At 35.5% G+C, this 13,478-nt stretch overlaps 1 protein-coding gene across 1 annotated transcript in view; it reads left to right on the plus strand.

Annotated features, from left to right (window-relative positions):
* The window catches only part of LOC117929078 (uncharacterized protein At2g38710-like), a 28,107-nt gene extending 14,935 nt beyond the window's left edge, over nucleotides 1-13,172 (plus strand). The window contains 4 exon segments of the mRNA XM_034849272.1: nucleotides 3,439-3,558; nucleotides 11,174-11,288; nucleotides 11,916-12,009; nucleotides 12,650-13,172. Of these exon segments, the coding sequence (XP_034705163.1) occupies nucleotides 3,439-3,558; nucleotides 11,174-11,288; nucleotides 11,916-12,009; nucleotides 12,650-12,852 (532 nt within the window). The 3' untranslated portion in view covers nucleotides 12,853-13,172.
* The last annotated feature ends 306 nt before the right edge of the window (nucleotides 13,173-13,478 follow it).

Below are 13,478 nucleotides of genomic sequence, written 5' to 3' on the forward strand. Positions count from 1 at the left end.
AAAAAAAATGAAGCACGTCACTTAGCTTCCCTAAAGATGAAGATACCACAAGCTATCTATCCTGTAAGGGGATGGCCAAAAGATTGTTTACACAATATGAGGGAATTTATTTATTTTACATTGCTTATAGGCAAAGCTATGCAAGAACAACCTTCTATTCAATTATGAATGTAGTCTTTGGTGACTACGTATAAGTTTCTGCCCTCTTCTATCTAAATGATATTATCCATAATTCCATGACTTTAACTACAAATTAAGCTTATGAGGCTTGTGGTAACTATCTCTAAGTCCTTTTTCACTAGTGAAGAGCATGTGGGGCTTCCGATACTTGTGTTTCAAATATTTTAGGTGAATCACCTCTCTATGGGGTTAAGAAATTGGACTTGGTACCAAATTATATTTGATTTCTTGTGATATTGAGGAACACAAGCATCTTCTATGAATATGAAAGTGTTCAATTCCTACAAATTTAGTAAGCTATCTTTCCTCTTGTTGGAATAGACATTTTGAGGGATTTTTTTGAGATGTGATTCTATTGACAGATTTACTAAAGAAGATTAAGGTGTGGACTTGGAATAGAAAATGCTAGGAAACCTGAAGGATCTCTTTTTTTTTTTATAGGCAAATAGGGAAATATGAATTAAAAGCTCCTAAAAGGAGGCGAAGCACTGTACACACAAAGTATACAAAAAATGCCTAATGGCGGTAGAAGAAAGAAACAAAAAGACCCCTCCCCTTACTTTAAGCTCAACCAATCTACAAAATCTAATATAAGCATTGTATGGTCCTTTATGTACACCCTAGCATAATTTCCAAAAGTATACAAAAAAGTAGATTTGATTGCTTGGTCGGATTGCTCAACGTCATTAAAAGTCCTTTTGTTCCTCTCCTTCCAAAGAGTCAACAACAAATATAAGGGAGCAACCATCCACGGTTTTTCCCCCCACAAAAGAGTCATGCTAGGCCAACAAGTTCTCTCTAATTGAAGAATGCATAATCCACTCTACTCCGAAGAGAGAAAAAAATCAAGTCTCACACCATTCTTGCTTTGGGACAATGTAGAAGCAAGTGGTTTGTGGTTTCCTTGGCATCTTTGCATAAGTAACATCTACTCAAGAGAGTCTAACCACTCCTTGTAAGCTTGTCAAGAGTAAGGATTCTACCCCATGATGCTTCCTAGGCAAAAAAATTGACCTTCACTAGTGCCCAAGATCTCCACATATTATTGGCTGAAAACAATTCTCTATTATCCCCTAGATAAGGAAGAATTGAGAGATCTAACTAAAAACTTGTTGCTTTTAGATTCTTTCCACCTTAGATTGTCCTCCACTTCCCTTTTAACTACCAAGAATTGTAATTTCCGAAAGAGACTCTCCACTTCATCCAACTCCCAGTTGTTAAACTACCTTGAAAAACGGTGGCTCCAACCACCCCCTTCCCTATCCACCTCCCTAGCCTCACCCATCCCTCCTTATTATAAATGAATGAAAATACATTTGGAAAGACTTCTTCCAAAGTTTGATCCTCACACCACAAGTCTTTCCAGAATTGAACCTTTCTCCCATTCCCAAGTAAGAAGCGAGATCTACCTTTAATAATCTCCCATTTGTGTTTGATGGATTTCCACATCCCCACTCCATGTCCACTTCTCACCCCTCTCGAACACCAACCCTCGTCCTCGTCTCCAGACTTCCCTATTATGATTTGTTTCCATAAGGATTCTGTTTTTGTAGCAAATCTCCAATTCCATTTACCAAGCAAAGCTTTGTTAAGGGCATAAAGGTTACGGATTTTGAGGCCCCTATCCTTCTTGCCTAAGAGGCCTACATTCCAATTATTAACCAAATGAGGCCTTTTCTTTGATGCTCCACCTTCCCATAAAAAGTCTCTTTGGATCTTCTCAACGCTCTCCTGTTCTCAGAAAGGAATTGCCTCTTCCACATTGCCAATCTTTTCCTAAATCTCTCATCCAATGCATCCCACTCCTTGGAAGATTTGAAAGAGACTCCTAAAGGAAGACCCAAGTAGGAGGTGGGTAGCTTCCCTATTCTACAATAGGAAGACCAAGACTAATTCTTCCACATCAGCTACTCCAATAGGAATAATATTGCTCTTATCCAGATTAATTTTTAGGCCAAAGATTGCCTCAAACCACATAAACACCCAACTCAAATATTTCAACTGATTATGATTGGCATTGCAGAAATCGAACCATATATGGAGACACATGTGTTCATATATGGAGACACAATCTGTTGTGTTATAAATTTCAGTTAAAGTTGACAATGTGATTGGTAATCATTGATTGGCAATACTGAAACTGCATCTGTTAAGTTGTTAGTAAACCCTACCTGTTAACATGGTTGCCACCCTTGTGCAAATTTTGTTATGTTCTTCATATGAGTAATACATCAGTTGTCGCTATCATTACCTTTAATTATCTTCTGATTTTGTGTTTGTTTATGAGGTTGTTCCTTTGCTTGCTTGCTACTAGGCCTACTTGTAGACACTGAAGGAACTAGTGGTTGTGGTTACAAGGACATGTGCCAATGAAAGATGGAACCTTGATGACTAAGTAATTCATGGAATTTATTTGTATGGTCCACACCTCATGCTGTTGGTTCACAACACACTTTGATTTGGATTTGTGGCAAGAGAGAAATGCTAGGATCTTTGAGGATAAATGGAGGATGTTATAAATGTTGTGGGATTTACTTCATTTCTTTGCTTCTTTTTGGGCCTTGTGTGCTGACAATTTTAAAGGCATTCCTTTGAATTTCATTCTGTTCAGTTGGCATTTAGTATGCACACCATTAGGGTTTGGCCAACAATGAGAGGAGCCTTGCTGGGCTTAATGAGATGAAATCCTTGTACATTCTTTTGTGATCTATCTTTTTTTATAAATCTTTGTATAGCAAAGATTTCTTTGTGTTTTAATCAGGTGTGTATTTGTGGCAAAGATTCCTTATCCTTGTCATGAACTCTTTTATGTAATTAACACATCTCTTGTTTTTGGTTAAAAAAAATAAAAAAACAATATGAGAACTAATAGATAATTGAGCAGATGGAGAAGTGCACAAAACAGTTCTTCCTATAATATTCAAGTGATCATGATTTAATTATGAACTTTGGGCATTTTTAAATTTTAGCTTATTTTCTCTTTTATCATTCGATAAAGGAGGGTTTCTAATGAGAAAATAGGAAAGAACTGGGAATTAGGAATTGAATCTCATTAGGGTCGTTTTGCTTTTCATAGATATTTATTGGTCTTGGATGGTTTACTTTCATCATTTCCTATCAACTTAGATATCAAATATAATGGCCACATTCCATCTCTTATCCCATTTAATACCAGTTTTTAACAACATCAAATGAACAGCTTTATGCTCTCCACATTGGCATGTTATCATTATTTGACACATAATTTTCTGGTTTCAGCCCTCTGTTTGTGACCTGGAAGAAAGTAGTGAATGGTGGGGAACCTCGTTTGCGTGGATGTATTGGAACTCTTGAAGCTCGTTGCTTGATCAATGGCTTTAAGGACTATGCTTTAACCAGGTATTATTGCAACACATATGCTAGGCATTTATTTACTTATTCTATGTCTTGCTGTGGTTTTGAATCTCTCTCTCCCTCCCCATCTGTCCCCTACGCCAAATCACTTACCCTCTTAGGATCTAATTTCAAAATATTTGGGTACTTAAGTTGCTTACTTCAACTGTCGAGTGTCCAGCTAAAATTCTTCTCACAACCCAGCTCCATACCCTTAAAGAATCTAGTTTCAAATTATTTGGGTTGTTGAGTTGCCCTTTTCATTCGCTTTACTTTTGCCATTCAAATGTTATCCTCTCCATTTTGAAAATTTCTTTTGATCGCATTACTTTCCATTTTAATCCCTCATATTATACATTCATCCACCAATACCTAATTTTTTGCTAGAGCTTGATAATTTCTGGTTGACGATATAACACGGATTCACAAAATATTTAGTTGGATGCATTCAAGAAATCAGCTTCAACTTTGCTAACAATGAAGGATGAGTATTCTGCAATAATAGATTTATGAAGTTTGTTTTATTCATCAAAGAACAAACTAGATGCATGTTTAATGACATCCTCATAACTTATCTCTCTCTCTCTCTCTCTCTCTCTTTGCCTTTCAGTGTTGTGTCTGTGACCTTAAACCTGTGTGTTTTTGTGACCTTGTATCTATGTTTATGTACATAAGAGAGACCTTATGGCTCCATTTGGATCATGGAAAATACTTGGAGAAAAAGAAGTAGGAGGCAGTCACACATTCCTTTTTATTTATTTATTTATTTATCATGGAAAATCTTAAGGGAAAGAATTGTAGATATGACTGCATTTGGATCATGGAAATTACTAGGGAAAAGAAGAAAAATAAAGTAGGTAGCAATCACACATATTATATATATATATATATATATATATATATATATATATATATATATATATTATCATGTAAAATCTTAAGGAAAGTCAAATGTAGTGAAAATTATTTAAAAATTTTAAACATGTTCAAATTCCTCACTTTCTATATGAACACAGAAAGAAGAGAGAAAATTTAGACTAGCATGTCTGAAAGTTTTTAATTAAATTTGAACCTTTTTTTTTTAATTTTCTTTCACTTCTTTTTTCCTTTTATTTTTCCTCTTATTTTCTTTCCTTCATGTTTTTTCTTAAACTTTTTCAAGATCTAAACAAAGCCGTAATATTTTCCTCTATGGTTGTGTGTGCATGTTTAATGAAAACAACTTATATCTATGCATGTGTGCCTGTGTGCCTATGTGCAAGTGGATGTACATATGTACGTGTCTGAGCTTCACAATATCATAGCTGTTAAACCATTTGCTAAACTTAAGCAACTAAGTAGTCTATTAACACTCTCCTACTATAACTTCAGCTCTAAATATAATTCTCCTACTATAACTCCAGTTAATAGTACAAGCAAATTTAAAGGCTAGCAGTACTCTAAGCAAATTGATAATCATGTCTAATTTAACATAGAAATAACACTTGCTGGTGTCCTCTGCAACCAATGTGTCAAGTGTTGCTACTCTTCCTTGACCTCTACATTAATTGTTGCTCACAAGCAGTTCTGGTAATCCTCTTGTATAAATATGTGTATTATTTATGTGACCCCTAAATTCTCCTATAATTTAAATACAATTGTCCTACCATATGTAGAGGTCCAATTCTTTGATCATATATTCATTGGCTCCTGAATCAATGATTTAGGAATTACAATTTAAATACAATTGTAAAATATGTGAGCAACAATTAATGTAGGGGTCAAAATCTGCTAATCCTCTTGTATAAATATGTGCATTATTTCTCTATTAAAAAAGAATTGGTTTTTTATCCAACATGGTATCAGAATCATCTGGGCTCGTTTTCTTTCTTTTCTTAAGTGCCTTTGCCCCTTCTTTTCTGTAACTTTTTCATCAGCTATGTTGTGTTAATCAACCACTCTAGTTTCATATGACTGAACAATCTTTCAATAACAAAATCCCTAAGAACAGCAAAGGTTTTCAATCAAAAGCATTGCAAGCTGCAAATTCTGCCACTACAGACAATGCAACAACTTCTCTAAGTGCTGAGAACCTGCCTTTTACAAAAGAGTAGCCTGACCTTTAGTATAAGCTCATAGGACAATCAGAGGTTCCCCCATTTTTCACTTCTCATGCATTTGCACAATCAGGTACAGTTGGAAAAGCCTTTAATACCTCTACATTCTCTAATTGTAATTCCTAAATCATTGATTCAGGAGCCAATGAATATATGATCAAAGAATTGGATCTTTTCTCATATTATGTACCATGTTTTGTAAAACAAAAATAGATCTTTCACCCTTGTAAGTGGTAAAGGAAATGTGTCCATTTCACCAAAAATTACTCTCTTCTGTATTACATGTTTCTAACATGTCTTACAATTTATTGTCCATCAAAACTGACTAAAACCTGCAATTGCTCTGGAACTCTTTCCCAAATCATCGTATTTTTTGGGACCTCACTTCATGGAAGATGATTGGTGGCACTAAAAAGAAAATGGCCTTTACTACCTAGATGTCTAGGAAGGAAGAGAAATTCAAACTTATCAAATAAAGGGAAATGTGGTTAAGTGAGCCAAAGAAGAATATTGGCTAATGCATGGGAGATTAGGACACCTGACACTCAAGTTAATTTTACTTACAACATTTATATACTAAACTATGCATCAGCTTAGTTCATTCTAAATTCAACTGTGAAGTATGTGAGTTAGCGAAAAGTCATCATGTTCCCTATCCTTTAAGTAATGAAAAAGTGAAAGTCCTTTCTCTATCATCCATATTGATGTTTGGGGACCTTCACAGGTAAATTGTCTCTTTGGAGTGAGATGGTTTACTGGTTTCATTGATGACTACAAAAGGATTACATGGGTATACCTCTTCAAAGAAAAATCTGAAATTACACAGTGATCCAAAATCAATTTTGCACACAGGTGAAGCTGATTAGATCTGATAATGGAGGAGAGTATTTCAATGAGAACCTCTTCTTTACACAAAGGTATTATTCATCAATCTCTGTGTTGATACTCGCCAACAAAATGGGGTGGCATAACGGAAGACTAAATATTTGTTAGAGGTTGCTTGGCCACTTATGTTAGCTAGGAATGTTCTGAAACAATTTTCAGAAGATTCTACACTTGTGGCAGCCTACTAAATAAACAGAATGCCTTTAAAAGTCATTACCTCAAAAACTCCTGTTGGAACCTTGAAACTATATCTTTCTCATATACCTTGTCTTGGATCATTTCCTCTAAAAGGTTTTGACTGTACTACTTCTGTTCATAGCTCAAGCAAAGACCATTCTAAACTTAACTGTAGAGCCATTAAATGTATTTTCTTAGGCTACTCTCCCCTAAAAAAAGGCTATAAATGCAATCACCCACCTTTTTGAAAAATGTTTGTTACAACGGATGTCAGTTGCTTTGAAAAAACAGATTTACTATAAAAAAAGAAAGGGGAGGATCAACAGAATCTAGGAGATGCTGAAGCTGCTGAAAATAATATTGGTGTCAACCATCAACCTACCAAAGGAAATTTAGACTTGTCTACTCATGAAGACCTCGGAAAACTAGGTTAGATTAGGACCTTATCTCTCTGGTACACGGTCAATTATCGACTCTAGAAAGAGATGTCTTCTATTTCTCCTAATTCTACTCTCTTGAATCTTTCCAATACCTAGTGTTTGATACTAACCTGGACATTCTTATAACCATTTGAAAATGTGAGTTGTACCAATTGTCCTCTGTCCAATTTTTTGTCTTATCATAGTATAAGCAACTATAAGGCCTTCACCACTCGTTTGACCTTAGGTTCAGTTCCCAAAATATGCAAGAAGCATGTGCTGATCCTAAGTGGAAGGAAGCTATAAATGGAAAAATGAAAACCTTGTACAAAAATGAGACATGGGACATAGTTGATTTTCCTAAGAGGAAGGATTTAGTTCAATGTAAGTTGGTGTTTACCATCAAATACAAGGCTACTAATTTGCAGAATGATATAAAGCAAGATTAGTTGCTAAGAGATATACACAAACCTATGAGATTGAATACGAGGAAACCTTTGACCTATTTTAAAGATTAACTCCAACAAAATCCTACTATCTTGTTGCAAATTGAGACTGACAACTTCAACAATTTGATGTTAAGAATGATTTCTTACATAGAAATCCGGAAGAAAAGGTTTTGAGGGTAATAGTTCAACAAGGAAAAGTGTGTAAGCTGAAAAAATTCATTGTAAGTTTGAAAGATTTGCTCAATCTCTTGTCAAATTTAGATACCGACAGAGCCAAGAAGGCCATATAGTGTTCATTAGTCAATCACTTGAAAAGAGGATGACTATTCTTATTGTCTATGTTGACGATAACTGGAGATGACTTAGAGATACAAAAATTGAAAGTGAATTGGTGTAGGAATTTGAGATAAAAAAATTTGGGAAATCTCAAATATTTTTTTGGTATTGATAGCAAGATCAAAGAAGGGAATATATGTATCTCAAAGAAAGTGTATTCTTGATTTATTGAATAAAATTGGAATGATAGCATGTAAACCTATTGATTCGCCTACAGATTAGAATCATAAGTTGGGAGCAACAATGAAAGGAGTACTAGTTGATGAGGAAAGATATCAAAGACTTGGCAGTAAGTTAATTTGGTTTTAAATTAATTTATTTGTCTCACACAAGGCCAAACATTGCATATGCTATAAGCATGGCATGCCAATTTATGCATGCTCCTTTATAAGGCCACATGGAAGCCACGATGAGGATCTTAGATATCTTAAAGCTACTCCAGGCAAAGGGTTGTTATTCTCTAAAAACAGATCATATGCGTGTCAAGGCTTATACCGATATTGACGGGGGAGGATCAATGACTAATGGAAGGTCTACTCCTGGATACTGCACCTTTGTGGGAGGCAATCTGGTGACTTGGAGGTGTAAAAGACATGTAGTTGCTAGGTCATGTGCTGAGGCTGAGTTTAAAACTATGGCCTTAGATATTTGTGAAATCATGTGGATTAAAACTTTAGTCAAGAATTGCAGGTAGAGATTGAAAGATCTATGCAGTTGTATTGTGACAACAAAGCAGTAATAAGCATTGCTCATAATCTTGTTCAACATGATAGAATGGATTATATTGGAATAGATAGACATTTCATCAAAGAGAAAATTGATAATGAACTAATTTGTACTCCTTTGATTTCTTCTAAGTTGTAGCTAGTTGATATTTTCATTAAAGGAGTTCGTAGTCCAAGTTTCAATTCAATAGCGAGCAAGCTGGGTATGGAAACCATTTTCAAACTAGCTTAAGTGGGAGTGTTGGAAATTGGCAGAATTACCAAAGTTTAGGAATTTGATTGTATTATAATTGGCTGATTTTATATCTTTTTGGTAAGTGATGCCTGGTAAAAGGAATCAACTATTGTATAGAGTAGGACTACTTTATAAGGGCTCACATATGGTAGGCAATTTTATAAGGGCTGAATTATAGGTGTAATCAGGGGTCAGAATGAGTAATTTAGGTGTCAAAATCTGCTAAGTGTCTTGTATAAATGTGTATTATTTCTCCAATAAAAGAAAAATTGTTTTTATCCAACATCCTTAACCTCCTTCGGCTTGCTTGAAACTATGAACGAAGCAAGCGTGCATTATCATAGCCTCTCTACTGTTGGTTTTTCTTCTTCAACTTGCTTAAAAGTTTGTGCATATGTTGTCATAGCTTCTTTAATGTTGGTTTTTTTAAAAAGTCACTCCTTTCACAAGTTCGAGCTTCTCCTTACCTTTTCTTAGCTCTTGAACAGGTGAATATGAGCTTTGTTGGTTGAGATGCTAAAAACCGTTGTCATGAGGGCGTGTTGCTAACTCTTAAAAGGTTCTAGCTTTATTCCTTGAAGAATATTGTAAAACCCCAATGGACCCTTTTGTACATTTCATTATTAAAGCTTAGGATAACTTCATCCTTGTAATCAAGGTTTAAGATCCTCAATCGGTTAACATAGTTGATCATAGTTAAATCTTTTCACTTGTAAGAAATGGAAAGATTGACCATTCTGACAGCACAACACAGTTTGTTTGAATGGTTGCGGAATTCTTGCTTCAATTGATCCCAACTACTTATCAAGTTTGGTTTAAGATTGGTATCTAGTCGCATGTTTTTTTTTTTCCTTTTCTGAATAGATTACTCGTTTCACCAACAGACCCCATCATTGGATTCATTATTACACATTCTCTCAAAATGAGCAACTTCTTGTCTTGAGTTTCGCTTGCGAGTGAATTGCTGGAATTTGGTTGTTGGTGACCTGGAGGCATATTATATTGGAGAGTTCAATCTTTTGTGATTAGAGCTTGGCATAAACATGGGAAGATTGAGTACTACCTTTATTCATGAGTAATGCTTGAAGGTGATGATTTCTTACTATAGTTACTTCAAATGGACCGAATGGACTTCCTGAAAACTTGAATCTATCATTTGGATGCCAAAAATAATCCCAAATGATGAAACCTTTCACATTTGAAACAAATCTTCAGTCCTTTATAACCTCAATCTCATTTGAACAAGAATGTCTTTGTTTCCTTCTATCGCTTCTCATAGTTTTTCTAAGTTCTTGAATCTGTTCATATCATCTATCTGGAGGTAGTCTGCATGGGAAAAACATAGTTTTAAAAGGCAGAAAGCACACTTAAGGCTCAAAAGTCTCTTACAGCTTCAGCGCAATGTGCAACACAAGGCATGCTTGAGCGAAGTGAAATGTGACCTAGGATGGATATCAATTTTATAAGATACAATCCAAAATCTAATACAATCATTTAAAAAAAATTCTGATTCCAAACATTTAAAAGAATCATTTAACAAAAAAGAAATGAAATTATATAAATTTCAGTATTCAATTAGAAATTTCAAGAATAAAATTGTTTAAGAAGGTAAAGTAGATGAGGCATGTCTATCCAACAAGGCGCATTACTTGGTAAGCAACGCGCTACAACTAGGGAGTGGTTGCGCTTTGGGCCTAGGTGTGCTTTAAGCACACCTTTTAAAACTATTGGCAAAACTGAGTCTCTTATGATCAGAAATTCGGAAATGATTGATTGTTCGGTTCTCTCACCTTGTGGCAGATTAGTAGCAGGATGAAAAGGAAAAGATGATGACTCTGAAGTTAATGGACTCAAGGGACAATAAGTTAATGAACTGATTCAATGAGCTTTCCTAGTTGTTGATCCTGCACAACTTTGATGAACTGATTCATGGAGGTTTCCAAAGTGTAGTCCCATGTGTAACTTGGTTGATTTGATGATGCAATACCAAAAGATTCAGAATGCTTACTAGTTCAAGGGAAAAACAGGGGGAAAAGCTTTTTGCATTGTCTAGCAATTTGATGCTTTGATTAGTAGTGAATTATTGTTTTTCTTTTCAATGTGCATTCTAGTTATTTTGATTAGTTGTTTTTATTTTGATTCGTTGTTTGTGATTGCTACTCATTACATGGATTTGCCATAAGATTGGCTTAATTGAAAAATGTTTATTCTGCTAGGTTTAATGTTTTGACTCATTTTTTTTCCTATTTTCATGCCATCTAAAGCACCCGCTTATGTGTTCATTTGTAATATCTTGCAGTGCTCTGAGGGACCGTCGATTCCCTCCTATACAGGCTAAAGAATTGCCTTACCTGGAATGTACAGTTTCCATTCTGACTGATTATGAAACTGGGCTCAACTACCTTGATTGGGAGGTATGGGTTTGTTCCTTGTTTTAATATTTGGAACTCGCAATGCACGTAGGTTCCATCTATTATACTGTGTTGATCAGCTGCCTGATGAATTATCTCAGCCTCAAATATTCAACAGCTTGATCCTAATAATTGGTGCATTAACATGGTGTGTTCCTAGGACAGGCTCATTACAACAGTGAGTTTGCTTGAAATTATTGAACTTGTAACATGATGGAGAAGTTGTTTTAAAAGTTTTGAAAGAAAATGATTCCCTAGAAGTTGCTTTCAAATGCACGATAATAATGTTTGGATGGTCAGGGTTATCAGGGTGGGCTGATGGCTTTGAATCTTGGTGGGAATTAGATCAGTAAGCTCTTCTACATTGTGCACCATGGAATCGGAGATATAGTTTTTGTTTCTTTCTTCTTTCTCTTGCCTGTTTCTTTGGTTAAGTGCAGTCATTATGTTTATCCACCCGCAATTATGGAATTGGCCAGTCAGATGCTGAATGGAATATCATCTATGGGATAAATTGTCTTCTTGCACATTGGAAAATAGCTCCTAAATTTAGCATGAATGAATTCTGGATAGTGGATTTTTTACTGCTCTTCTTTCCCACTGTCATAATTTATTAATTTCTTTTTGCAGATTGGAAAGCATGGTATAATTATTGAGTTTACTGATCCTGACTATAATACAAGGCGAAGTGCCACATATTTGCCCGAGGTGGCTGCCCATGAAGGTTAGCTTTGTTCCATATCCTTTATACTTTTACTTTTCTATACTGCAAACCTTAATAGCATGCTCTCATCTAGGAGAGTGGAATTGCTCTTTGCTCTCTTCTTTTTTATTGGTAGTTCTTTTATCCTTTATACTTCAACCTTCTTACTGCGATCCATACCAAATAAAATGCTATGTGAAATTGAAGAGTGGGATTGCCTTCTCTTTTCTTTCTTTTTATTTGAAGTTCATCGTGTGTATAATGGGGTCAGTTCTTGGTCTTAGGAATGCTTAGTGGTTTTGGTTGGTTATGTTTGTGGATAAGGGGCTGAGTGGGCAAATACCCTTTTTAAATTAATTTCATTATGTATAATTGAAACATGAAAAGTATAAATTTGGGCATCAGCAGAGTTTAGAACTTACTTTATTTGTATATTGTAATGTGAAAATATGAGGAGTACCAAGTTTAAAGAATCTGCCAAGTAAAAGTTGCTCTAGTTTCTGGGCACTTTCATGGAGTTGGGAGGGATTTGTTGTCCTTAAGGATGGACTTTGAAATGTGTAAAGCTTTTGCGGTAGTAAAATCATTTAACTGCTTCTGTGTAGGCATGCTGTTTTGTCTGATCAAACTAAGTTCCAATGTGGGCATACTTTGGATTCAGGTTGGACAAAGATGGAGGCAATTGACTCACTGATGCGGAAGGCAGGTTATAATGGCACCATCACTGAGACCCAACGCAAGCGTATACGACTGACCCGTTACCAGAGTACATTATTTACCATGCACTACAGTGAGTATGCCTCCTATGTCAAAACTACCAGAGGCGCGGCTCCTACAATTGCAGGGGTCAAACCCGGGAACTAATTGATAGTTCCAAACAGCTTTCATTCAGGCCAAAAAACTAGCTTGGTCTAAAACTAAAAGAACTACATTAAAAAGCAACTGGTTTGGAATGGGTTTGCTAATCTTCAAACCCAGATTGCTTCATTAATCATTGTGACCTGTCTCTAAATTATTCTTCAAATTCCTTTGATTTTGAAGAGAACCCCGAAACATTCCTGTTGTGAATCTAAGTTAATGTTCCGGTGTTGTTCCTAAGTTGGCAGCTTCTCTGGAAAAGCTGTACTGGTGTAAAACTTCTATCCTATAATCTATACTTATCATGCTGTGTGCTTATTTAGCTTTGCTTTCTTCACCCCTTTTTTTCTGCCCTATAAATGTTTGATTTGTGATCTCTATGTTTGGCATGGGCAATATAAATGGGAAAGGGGACGGGAACGGGAACAAGAATGCAAATGGGGTGAGTCACGGTACCATGTATGGGAGAGATTAAATTCAGATCTTAGAAAGAGTGAGTTTTGATTTTCATAAGAATATATATATTTTTTAATTATTTTCATATTTATCAAGTCATTCAAAGATGGCAATGAATGACTCCTATGTCCTTGTAAACGTTCCAAATGTGATCTTTGAATGGTCAAGGAAATGAC

This window comes from Vitis riparia, chromosome 13 (genome assembly GCF_004353265.1).
Source record: "Vitis riparia cultivar Riparia Gloire de Montpellier isolate 1030 chromosome 13, EGFV_Vit.rip_1.0, whole genome shotgun sequence".
NCBI classification, from domain to species: domain Eukaryota; kingdom Viridiplantae; phylum Streptophyta; class Magnoliopsida; order Vitales; family Vitaceae; genus Vitis; species Vitis riparia.